This window comes from Myxocyprinus asiaticus, chromosome 37 (genome assembly GCF_019703515.2).
Source record: "Myxocyprinus asiaticus isolate MX2 ecotype Aquarium Trade chromosome 37, UBuf_Myxa_2, whole genome shotgun sequence".
Taxonomy (NCBI): Eukaryota; Metazoa; Chordata; class Actinopteri; order Cypriniformes; family Catostomidae; genus Myxocyprinus; species Myxocyprinus asiaticus.
The window spans coordinates 25251547-25264439 of NC_059380.1; the positions used below are offsets into that span (position 1 = coordinate 25251547).

At 36.1% G+C, this 12893-nt stretch overlaps 1 protein-coding gene across 1 annotated transcript in view; it reads left to right on the plus strand.

The window, feature by feature from the left end:
* Window positions 1–230: 230 nt before the first annotated feature.
* LOC127428179 (PAK4-inhibitor INKA2-like) overlaps window positions 231–12893 on the plus strand; it is a 28934-nt gene continuing 16271 nt past the window's right edge. Inside the window, exon 1 of the mRNA XM_051676346.1 lies at window positions 231–622. Within this exon, the coding sequence (XP_051532306.1) occupies window positions 536–622 (87 nt within the window). The 5' untranslated portion in view covers window positions 231–535. The remainder of the gene's footprint in view (window positions 623–12893) is intronic.

Consider the following 12893-nt stretch of genomic DNA (forward strand, 5'->3'; position numbering starts at 1 on the left):
GAAGGAAATATGTCAATCATTTTAACCTGTCCCTTTTTATAAAGGCTAATGCAATGCGAATTAGACAAGATCGTTGGCATACTAGGTGCTTTAACCCAGCTACACTAATCCTCAATCACGTCCATCACCCAGAATTCCATAAATCGAAAGGTTTGCTCAATTGGACACTGTAGAGCGGTGAGGAGTGCGCGTCAGTGCTGTTGAGGCAGTCTTGAAACGCTCATGCTGGAGCAGCGCAGAGAACGAGAACGCAGCGCTTCGTCAGGACGCGCAGAGAAATCACCGACAAGATACAGCACGCAACTGCCGAGTTTCATAGATTTAAATGTCTCTTTCATCAACTTCGGGATATTTGTTCTTGTGTGGCGCTCCACATATTTGGGCTTCCTCTCAGCTTAAGATCAGAGAGTCATTTGCAGCGTTAGGGAGGGACGCGCATCTGTAAGGATGAAAGCGCCGACAGAAGAAACGCTGCAAAACTGATCGATGACTGATTATTAGATTAGTTGATGATTAATTCATAGCTCTCACACTGATGACATCTGCAGAAATGGATCGACCTCTATCAAAATCCGAGCGCAGAAACATGGACACATGTTTAAGGAGATTAAGACATGAACTGGTATGTGACATCAACATTATGATTCTTTTTGCACATGTTAATGGTATTACTTTATAGTATTTCGGTTGCAATGGAGATTTTGAAGTAGGCTTTTTCTTAAAATATGCAGTTCCATCGTTATAAGTCTTAGTATTCATAATAAACATCGGAAAGTTTTTCATAAAGTAGACTACATGTTAAACAGCTTGCATGTTTTTGAAATGGTGCACCCCATTCATTAATCAGACGACTAAGTGTGCATCTTTTCCACACTGTAAAAATGTACGTAATTTTACTTGTAAAATAATGTAAAAATGCTACAGTAAAAAAAAAAAAAAAAAAAAAAAAAGTTAAAGGGATAGTTCACCCCAAAATAAAAATTTGCTCATCATTTGCTCACCCTCATGCCATCGAACATGTGTATGACTTTCTTTCTTCTGTTAGAAAGTTTTTAGAAGAATGTCTCAGTTCTGTTGGTCCATACAATGCAAGTGAATGGTGGACAGAACTCAGGAGTTCCAAATATCACATAAAGGTGTCATAAAAGTAATGCATATGATTCCAGTGGTTTAATTAGTGTCTTCTGAAGCAATCCAATAGGTTTTGGGTGAGAACAGACCAAAATGTAATTCATTTTTCACCATTAATCTTGACAGCGGTCTCCTAGGTGATTGTGATTTCAAGCTCAGTTACACTTCCTATAGCGCCATCTAAGGCTCTGCGCATGCGTCAAGCACTAGGAAGTCTAATCGAGCATATGGTAGTGCCTAGAGACGGCAATGGCAAGATGTACAGTGTAAAAGGAGTTATATTGGTTTGTTCACACCCAGAACCTATTGGATCACTTCAGAAGACATTGATTAAACCACCTGAGTCATTTCGATTACTTTTATGATGCCTTTATGTGATATGTGAGTTCTGGCCACCATTTACAGTTGCAATCGAAATTATTCAACCCCCCCAAGAGAGTAAGGATTTACAAAGGTAAGCTTTTCTGATGACCCAGAATTTTTAAACTTTACATCTATATCAGTTGAGTGTCACATTCAAAGTCATAGTGTGAATATATAACCTAATATTTCTAAATAGCAGGGTTTAAAAAATAAAAATAAAAAATACAGCCATGTCATAATTATTCAACCCCTATTGCATGTAGCTGTTTCTTAAATATGTAAGGCTACACAAGTAATTGTTTTAAAACAAAATTAAGTCATCAATCTGCAATGGCACTTATTTAAGTTTTAAAATGTAAGTTTAGCGTTGTAAGCAAAAATGTATTTCTATGCAAAAAATGCAATTAAAAATAAGCTGTCTCAAAAACTAATAGAGGAGATTATTTCATTACACAAGAAAGGTCATGGCTAAAAGTTCATTTCCAAGGCACTTCAATTTCCAATAGACAAAGTTGGCAGCACCATTCATAAATTTTTTAAATATGGTACAACAGCAACCTTCTTGAGGTGTGGAAGAAAGCAAAACTTCACCCAGGGAAATGTTGACTTGAATATTCAAGAAGTAATTAGGAAAGACCTGTGGAGTCCTGGAAGAAGGTTTTATAGATGTATGACACTAAACTGAAAATGAGTTTTAGATCCATGGGTCAGCAGTACGTCTGGAGTAAGATGACAAGGTGATGACAAGAACGACACCATACCCATAGTCAAGCATGGAGGTGGGTCAGTCCTGTTATGGGGGTGTTTTGCAGCTGCAGGAAACAGCTATCCTGACTATGTGACTGACACCATGCATTCTTTCAGGTATCAGGCCATTTTGGCATGAAAAATGTGATGCCTTCAGTGTGTACATTGAAGCTCGGTGATCACTGGACTTTCCAGCAAGACAATAACACCAAGGATACATCCAAATTGTCCAAAATCTGGTTCAGGGATAGGTCGTGGAATGTCCTTAAATAGCACTTTCAGTCCATCATTAAAATCCCATTATAACAATAATCAGGCGTTCCCAGATGTGTGACCCATCACATTTTATTGTATTTTATGGGAATAGTTATGTTTCATAAAATTTTTAATATCATTTAAAGGTGCTATATGTAAGATTGACAACAAGCATTTGAAATGGGTACTGTAGTCCAAATTCAAAATATTGGAGAGTTGTCTGCCCCGCCCCAGACTCAAAGCTCATGCAGGTTGCCAGAATGTTGACACGCAAATTAGCCAACTCAGCATCCGTTTTAAAGGATTTCTGGGCTTTACGCTGTCTCCATCTTCCAAAGGCATCTTCAATATTTATCCTTGTTTTACTACGCCTCTGGTCATGGTAGTTTTTATACGGATGGCGAGGCTTTTTTGAGGTGGAATCTGTTATCTCTGATCCAGTTCGTTTGCTGGCTTCCATGGCTACAGCACGCAGTGTTGTTTGCCTGAAACTTGTTCAAATCTGGCAACCCGGTGGTGTCCAAATACTATTAGTGAGTGGGTAGTGGGCGGGATCACACAGGCTAAAACATAAACAGAAATTCCAACCTGGAATGGAAATTTCAAAGTAGAATATACTGGCTGTAGCATTGTTATCGGAGAATCCAGTATTTCAGCTTAGCATTTTTCCTAATTCTCTGATGGCATATTATGGTCATTTTATGATTTAGTACAGTAAAAATATTACATATAGCACCTTTAAGTACAATGGGGTGTTATTTTGGGGTGCTATATATTGTATGTAGTTTAGTTCATGTTTATGCATTATTTTAGTGTCACATGTGTTACTCAGAAGGTCTTTTGTGATTGTTTGTGTAACAATGTCTCTACATGTGTATTCATTCCTCCTGGAAGGACCGCTCTTTATGAACTTTAAGTCATCATGTGGCCTTTTGTAGTTACTACAGTGATTAACAACACATTTTAAAGTGAAAAGAAGACCTTTATATTTCCAGAAGGTTAGCATTATCAAGTTTACTGTATATCGTTTAATAATATAAATAGTGAACCGTAAACAAACAAACAAACAAAAAAATTACTTCCCGTGATGTCTGAAACATGGTCATCGTATTGCTACGGTAAATTTCTGGCAACCACAACTGGCAGTATTTTACCATAAATTTAATATATATATATATATATATATATATATATATATATATATATATATATATATATATATACTGTTGTGCTCAAAAGTTTGCATACCCTGGCAGAAATTGTGAAATTTTGGCATTGATTTTGAAAATATCATGCAAAAAAAAAAAAAAAAAAAAACTGATCTTTTATTTAAGGATAGTGATCATATGAAGCCATTTATTATCACATAGTTCTTTGGCTCCTTTTTAAATCATAATGATAACAGAAATCACCCAAATGGCCCTGACCAACAGTTTACATACCCTTAAATCGTTGTTTAAGCCTTGTTACAGACACACAAGGTGACACACACAGGTTTAAATGGCAATTAAAGGTTAATTTCCCACACCTGTGGCTTTTTAAATTGCAATTAGTGTCTGTATATAAATAGTCAATGAGTTTGTTAGCTGTCACGTGGATGCACTGAGCAGGCTAGATACTGAGCCATGGGGAGCAGAAAAGAACTGTCAAAAGACCTGTGTAACAAGGTAATGGAACTTTATAAAGAGGATATAAAAAGATATCCAAAGCCTTGAAAATGCCAGTCAGTACTGTTCAATCACTTATTAAGAAGTGGAAAATTCGGGGATCTCTTGATACCAAGCCAAGGTCAGGTAGACCAAGAAAGATTTCAGCCACAACTGCCAGAAGAATTGTTCGGGATACAAAGAAAAACCCATAGGTAACCTCAGGTTACCTGCTCTGGAAAAAGATGGTGTGGTTGTTTCAAGGAGCACAATACGACGATACTTGAACAAAAATGAGCTGCATGGTCGAGTTGACAGAAAGAAGCCTTTACTGCGCCAATGCCACAAAAAATCACGGTTAAAATATGCCCGACAACACCTTGACATGCCTCACAGATTCTGGCACACTGTAATTTGGAGTGACAAGACCAAAATAGAGCTTTATGGTCACAACCATAAGTGCTATGTTTGGAGAGGGGTCAACAAGGCCTATAGTGAAAAGAATACCATCCCCACTGTGAAGCATGGTGGTGGCTCACTGATGTTTTGGGAGTGTGTGAGCTCTAAAGGCACTGGGAATTTTGTGAAAATTGATGGCAAGATAAATGCAGCATGTTATCAGAAAATACTGGCAGACAATTTGCATTCTTCTGCACGAAAGCTGCGCATGGTACGCTCTTGGACTTTCCAGCACGACAATGACACTAAGCACAAGGCCAAGTTGACCCTCCAGTGGTTACAGCAGAAAAAGGTGAAGGTTCTGGAGTGGCCATCACAGTCTCCTGACCTTAATATCATTGAGCCACTCTGGGGAGATCTCAAACGTGCGGTTCATGCAAGACGACCAAAGACTTTGCATGACCTGGAGGCATTTTGCCAAGACGAATGGGCAGCTATACCACCTGCAAGAATTTGGGGCCTCATAGACAACTATTACAAAAGACTGCACGCTGTCATTGATGCTTAAGGGGGCAATACACTGTATTAAGAACTAAGGATATGCAGACTTTTGAACAGGGGTCATTTCATTTTTTTCTTTGTTGCCATGTTTTGTTTTATGATTGTGCCATTCTGTTATAACCTACAGTTGAATATGAATCCCATAAGAAATAAAAGAAATGTGTTTTTTGCTCACTCATGTTTTCTTTAAAAATGGTACATATATTACCAATTCTCCAAGGGTATGCAAACTTTTGAGCACAACTGTATATATATATATATATATATATATATATATATATATATAATTTATTTAAATTATTTTTTACATCTTTGCAGATCAGATAAGTGTAGCATAAGACAGATAAAACAAGTATAACTATTAAATAAATATATTTTGAGACTTAATAGTAAAACATATTGTGTCATGTAACCCAAAATGTGCATTATTTGATAATATTTAAATGAGCTGGTTTTAAGTAAAAAAAATATGACTGAATCAACACTACATTAAATGAAAATTCTCTTATCATTTTCTCACTCTTATGCCATCCCAGATGTGTATGACTTTCTTTCTGCTGACCTCAAATTAAGATTTTTAGAATAATTTCTCAGCTGTTTGTTCATACAATGCAAGTGAATGGGTGCCAAAATTTTGAAGCTCAAAAAAGTCAAATAAGTCAGCATAAAAGTAATCCATAAGACTCCAGTGGTTTCATCCATATTTTCAGAAGCGATATTATAGGTGTGGCTGAGAAACAGATCACTTTCACATTCTTCTTTTCGTGTTTTTGGTGAGTCACATTCTTCATGCATACTGGACAGGGAGAAGAATTTCTAGCAAAAAATGACTTAAATATTGATCTGTTTCTCACCCACACCTATCATATCACTTCTGAAGATATGGATTTAACTACTGGAGTTGTATGGATTACTTTGAGTAAATGATGAGAGAATTTTCATTTTTGGGTGAACTATCCCTTTAAGTTACAGGGCGATAGAACCATCAGGCACAGGAACAGTTTTTTCCTTAAGGCTATCCATCAGTTAAATTGCCCCATTGAGCAATAACTATGTGCAGTACACAGTTTAGTCTTTATTATATTTATCCAACACATCCAACCTCTTCTGCCTTTTCATTCCTATAAAAAAAAAAAAAAAAAAAAAAAAAAAAACATTTGCACTCTGCATAACAGATTTGTATTTGCACTGTACATAACAGATTGTATTAGATCTGCACTCAACTCATTCCGAAGGGCAGAGCTGTTGAACTGGGAACTTTGGAGGGAGCAGGGCACTTGCATCTCATATATGGCCATTTGGAACCCCCTTGAAAGGAGTAATGAAAGACATGTCACTTTATCTTTGCCTGAAATATTACCTTGATGGCACAGCGTCCATCACCCCATAGCTGTTCTGACAATAGGAATCTCTTATTCATAGCTGTTAATTTGTTGTTGCAAATAAATATACTTTTTGTAATAGTTTTTTTAAAACATTGCCTTTTGTGTCTTATTTAAAATTGCTTACTCTCTCCATAAATGCAGTTTTTAATAATAATAATAATAATAATAATAATAATAATAATATAGCTGTACTGCATACTGTAAATGTAGCTATGTGTTAAATACATCAATAAACATTTCCCGCCGGAAGTTATTTGGTGCACAAGAGGTCTTAATGATTAGGTTACCCCAGGGTTTAGACTATAGGACAAATGGACCCTGTTTTTGGAGTATCTCTGCTTATTGCTGTCTACTATATTATGTATGAGGACAAATGTGAACTGCAGAGGAGGAGACATATCTGCTGCAAAAGGGCTATAGCGCTTGTCAAGCATTTGAACGTGTAATATGTTCTTAGTGACAACCTTGCTTCAAAATATATCATGAGGACAAGCAACCCAGGGACATGTGATCATAAACAGTAAAATTACTTCCTTGACCATCGCATATACCCTTCGCTAATGTCCTTGTGGAAGGGCCCTTCATGGAGTCGGCACTTTGTTTGGCGCTGCTTAATTCGCCCACAGTTACACTTACCAAAGACATTTTTATGGATCTTTAAAGTAGGCTATCAACAGCATGTGTTCACTGTTTAGTACATAACTGAATAGAATAGAAATCTTTTGAAGTCATATCACTAACACCTTTCATAGAGAGCCTGGCCTCACATTTTAGGCAATGAACACAGGTTTCAAATTCAGGCCACACATGTGCAGAACCCACAGGTTGACTTAAATAAAGTGTCATCAGAATCTTAGTATGTGCAGGTGTGATGATTTCAGTTGACTTTGAGCAACTTGTCATCTTACACTAGATGAATTCCTGGCACTTCTATAGAGAGCTCTCAATCTGTCATTTTCAAAAACAAGACACGTTCCTTTTCAGGATTATATATGCATGCCATTGAGAGGTTAAATACTTGGTGTAAAGTCAGTCTTAGAGCGTTGATGTAAAATGTGGTTAGTCAAGACACATTTTTGGTGTTCGTATCATATTGCAGCAAGCATGTAATGCAGTTCTGCATAATATTCTATGGATTCTCACAATTCAATTCTCCATGTTTACACGATGAGCTAGGAAACTTGCTTATGAGAACAAAAAAATAATAAATGGCACATTTATTAACACTAACACTAAATTGTTAGAAGGAATTAATTATTAAAAAGTGCATGACAAATCCATTGGCCGTGGTTTAAACGATTCTTCAGAAGGGCTATAAACACGTTTATGCACTTTCTAGAACTGTCTTCAAACAGCAGGTAGTGATTTTAGCCTCGGGACCCCAGACATGGTTCTCAGCTGCTTAACACAAGGGCTCTTCAGCTTTAGGAGAGAGCACCAAATTAGCCACGCGTCTGTCAAATGGCCCCAGATCAGGGGGTCGTGGTGTGATATGACTGCTGTATCCCAGTGCACTTACACAGAAAGAGGTTTATGAGGATCCTGTGTGCAGCCACAATTTTAAATAAAGGAAAACACACAGCCCACTGTTCAGCTGCCTGAGGAGCGCAGGCTGTCACTATGGCTTTAGATATGCTGTCTCTGCCAGAGACGCCACATGTCTGTCTGCTGCCATTTGGCAATGAGGTGGTACATGTTTTTCGAAAGATCAGAGTAGAAACAAGCCTTAATATTTGTAGGAATTAATTGTATACTCCAAACAATCACATCAATTTAGTTTTATATAATCTTAAATTTTTAGACCTTCGATTATGTTTGTAGCGCAAATTGCATTATCAGTCAAGATTGTTTTCTGTAGCATCGACTTATCGATTCTTTACTAAATAATGCAATGCTTTAGGAATGGTTGAAATTACCCAAATCTTATATCATGGCGTGAGTAATTTTATATCAAGGTAGCAGTATATTTCATCATAGTTAATTTTGCTGGAAATGTATTTACTTTTTATTTAGAACTCGGATGCAAACCAAAACGATTATTTATAATGAATGATAAGTCTGGCCTCAGTGCTGAAACACCTTCACATTATGTAGCACTTGACTAAAAACTAATTTTTAGAGCAATCAATTCAAATGTTTAACCAAATTAATGACATGATGTGCTGATTAATTAATCAAATTATTCACAGTTAATTGCATATATCAATATTTTCAGAAAAACACCCTAATAAAGATTAAATATATAGTATATAATTAAAGTATGTTAAATATACAGTATATAATTAAAATTATATTTATATAATAATTTATTGCATTTATAAATATATGTAATAAATATAAAGTCATATCATTCAAATACATAACATTATTGTGTCAGACAAGTAAAGCATTGATTGGACAATACAAAAAGTGGCTTTAGATGTCAATATATTTTTTTGTTTTAATTTCATATCATTGAACATAAGCCTATCATTAGCCTACGGTCCACTGCAATCCATTTTACAATGTCAGTCCATCCAAGGCAGATGTAAAGGGATAGTTCACACAAAAAGAAAATTCTCTCATCATTTACTCACCCTCATGCCATCCCAGATGTGTATGACTTTCTTAGAGATTTTTAGAAGAATATCTCAGCTTTGTAGGTCCTTACAAGGGCATAGTGAGGAAATTACTTTTGGGTGGGCTTCATTAAAAATGGAGAAGCCAAGTTTTCACCCATTTTTTGGTATTTTTTATTTTTTTTTACCAAATTTTCCTAAACAACAGAGAAGCGGCACATTCAAACAGTACTTTCACACTTTCAGAAATCAGAATTTACGCATTTTAATGTATATATATATTATAAATATATATTTGAAGTCAGAGAATATTCTGTAATACTCTTGGTGGGCCTGGGTCTAATCCCACCCTTGGCTACGCCACTGGTCCATACAATGCAAGTGAATGGTGATCAGACATTTGTAGCTTCAAAAATCACATAAAGGAAACATAGAAGTAATCCTTAATACTCCAGTGGTTAAATCCATATCGTCAGAAGTGATATAATAGGTGTGGGTAAGAAACAGATCAAAATTAAAGTCCTTTTTTACTCTAAATCTCCACTTAACTTTCACTTTTACATCTGAAAGTCATATGTTGTGCCTGTTCAGTTTCACTTTTACATCTGAAAGTGAAAGTTAAAGAGGAGATTTAGAGGGGATAAAAAGCACTTAAATGTTGTTCTGTTTCTCTCCCACACTATTATATTGCTTCTGAAGATATGGATTTAAACACCAGAATCATATGGGTTGCTTTTATGTTTCCTTTCTTTGTTCATTTTTACAGCTACAAAGGTCTGATCACCATTCAGTTGCATTGTATGGACCTACAGAGCTGAGATAATTTTTTTTAAATCTTTGTTTGTGTCCTGCTGAAGAAAGAAAGACATACACATCCTGGATGGCATGAGGGTGAGTAAATGATGAGAGAATTGTAATTTTTGGGTGAACTATCCCTTTAAGAGATGTTCTCAGGATGCGTTTTTGGTTTATTTTCAGATAGACGCTTTTGGAGGGTTTCACTTTGGTTGCATCGTGTCATATTTCAGTATGTCTCACACAACAAATGCTGTGGTTTTTGGTGGTTTTTCAAAATGTAGTTTGAAACTTTCAAAAACATGTCTCGATCCATCCAGCTGTTATTAAATGCAAGAAAGCATGCTACTGTACTGAGGCTCATTTGGTGCTGCCTGTTATCGATAAGTGTACCTGTACCACTGGGCTGCCCCCTGCTGACTGCAACTTGCATGAAATGCTCCGCTGATACAAAAAAAATCTTATTACGGACAGTTTACGTATGTTCAAGGGGCATGATTAATCGCATATAAAAACAAATCTACTGCACATCAATTAGTGAGGCAAGTTGTGATATTACTCAGCAACCATAAACAAATAAACAACTAAAGTTACATAATAACCCTTAATTAAAAGTTCTCCTCTTGACATGTTTGGGGCATGTCCCGCTCTATCACATTCCTCTCATGTGTAAATAACGTAAAGCTGTTCTGCCCACAGTAGTATCATGAATACATCCACTGCAGTATCAATGGCAAAATCTCTACAAGTTGATATATTTCTGCTGTGACATTGTACTGTATATGTGGTTATACCAACCAGCCCTACAATGCATAATGAAGTCATTAATTTGATCACAATTAGATTTTATTATTTTGAGTCACTGGGTTAGGATGGACAAGTGGGTGGACAATTGAATGCATCAGAAGGACCAGAAGGATATTCGGGATCTGGAAATAGGTCAGGAATTGTATTTTATGGAAAATATACAGTATATTATATGATCGTGTACATTATAGTAATTACATTATAGTAATTATAATCAATGTATTCTGTAATATTTGCATTGAATTTTCATTTTCAGATAAAGATGCATCGTAATGCATCAAAATATTTTTACACCGCCAGTTGTTATGCTGATCTAACAAGATACATGAAAGCAAATTGTTCCACCTGCTGAATGCCAACTGTAATAGCCTGCTAATTGAATACTGTCTGTCAGACACAAGTGTGAACACAAGTAAGGGTCAAGAGGGTCATTCTGCATGTGTGGCAATGAGAGGTCACTTGTTGGTGTGAAATCTGACCTGATCTGGCTCTTTAGATATTTTAAACACTGCTAAAATTACAGTAGATGGGTGAAGCTCATCAAAAAAAGGCAATTATGTTATCATTTACTGATCGTTATGCCCTTCCAAACATATATCCTGTATATATATATATATATATATATATATATATATATATATATATATATATATATATATATATATATATATCATGACAAGTCATTTTTATTTGTATAGCGCTTTTCACAACACAGAAAATCTTGCATTAACAGAAAAATGAAAACTGTAATATCTATAAAGTCTTAGAGTCATCATTGTGTAGTTTGATTAAATATGATTGTAAATTGTGTATAAAAATAAATAATGAAATCATAATTGTATTTAGAACCCCAGTGAGCCAGTTGAAGGTGCCTGTGGCAAGAAACACAAAACTCCATAAGATGTTGGTTAATGTAGAATAATAACTTTGGTTGAAACCAGGCTCACTGTGGGAGCCAGTTCCCCTCTGGCTAACCAGCATGAATTTAATGCCAATATTAGTTGTTTATGTGCAGTACAGGTCATAGTTTAAGATTAGTAAACTAAGTAAGTGTTAAGGGCCAGTGTTTATACAAAGAGTTTGTATGAACTGTAAGATTAATGACTAATGTCTTTGAAGTTCATCCTGGATTAACTGCAGAAGTTCACATTGATGTATTGTCCTTTGTTAGTTGGCCGATGAAAGCTTTTGTTGGCAAATAATAGAAAGTCTATGTATTCCATTTCTAGAGTGTAGTCCATCATTAGACCAAGGTGATGCAGGCAGAGATCAGTGAGGTGCATCGCAGTTCAACCAGCAGGTCATTTCGGTGAAGTCTATCCTAAGTCCAAGGTTCAGGCAGTGGCACATGAGTATCCCATGTCTTATGGTTTGAGTTGGCATCAGTTCATCCCCTGAAGTCCATCGTAATAGACTGAAGTGATGTCTGGATGGCACTGGCAGCATTTCGTCATCATCACTCTAGAGACACATAGGAGTGGAGTCTGACACCAAGAAGGAACAGAGCTGGATCTGGCAGGCTCTGGTAACCTCGGGATATGAATCCAGAGACAGGGAAACAAATAGAATAATTTTATCGTAGATTACATTCAATTCTTTGCAGAGTTATAGAGCATGATAAATGTTTCTGGTTCCGGCAGACCTAACTAAAGCAGCCTAATTGTGAGTTGATGGATAAATTAGGTGTATACCTGTCTAAATAGATGAGTCTTTAGTCTAGACTTAAACTGAGTGAGTGTGTCTGCATTCCAAACAGTGTTATGGAGATTATTCCATAGTTTAGGAGCCAAATAGGAAAATGATCTACCTCCTTTTGTGGATTTTGATATTCTAGAAACTATTAACAGGCCAGAATTTTGTGATCGTAATGAATGTGATGGAATATAGCGTGGTAGAAGGTCACTTAAGTACTGCGGAGCTAGACAGTTCAAAGCTTTGTATGTAGTTAACAAAATTTTTTAATTAATATGAAATTTAACAGGTATGTAATGTAACGATGTTAAAATGGGGCTAATATGATCATATTTCTTGGTTCTAGTCAGCACTCTGATTGCTGCATTTTGAACCAATTGAAGTTTATTTATTGATCTTGCTGGACATCCTCCCAGTAATGCATTACAATAATCTAGTCTTGAGGTCATAAATGCATGAATTAGTTTTTTCGACATCAGCAACAGACAAAACTTAGCAATATTTCTGAGGTGGAAGAATGCTGTTCTACAGACATTGGAAATTTTATTTTCAAA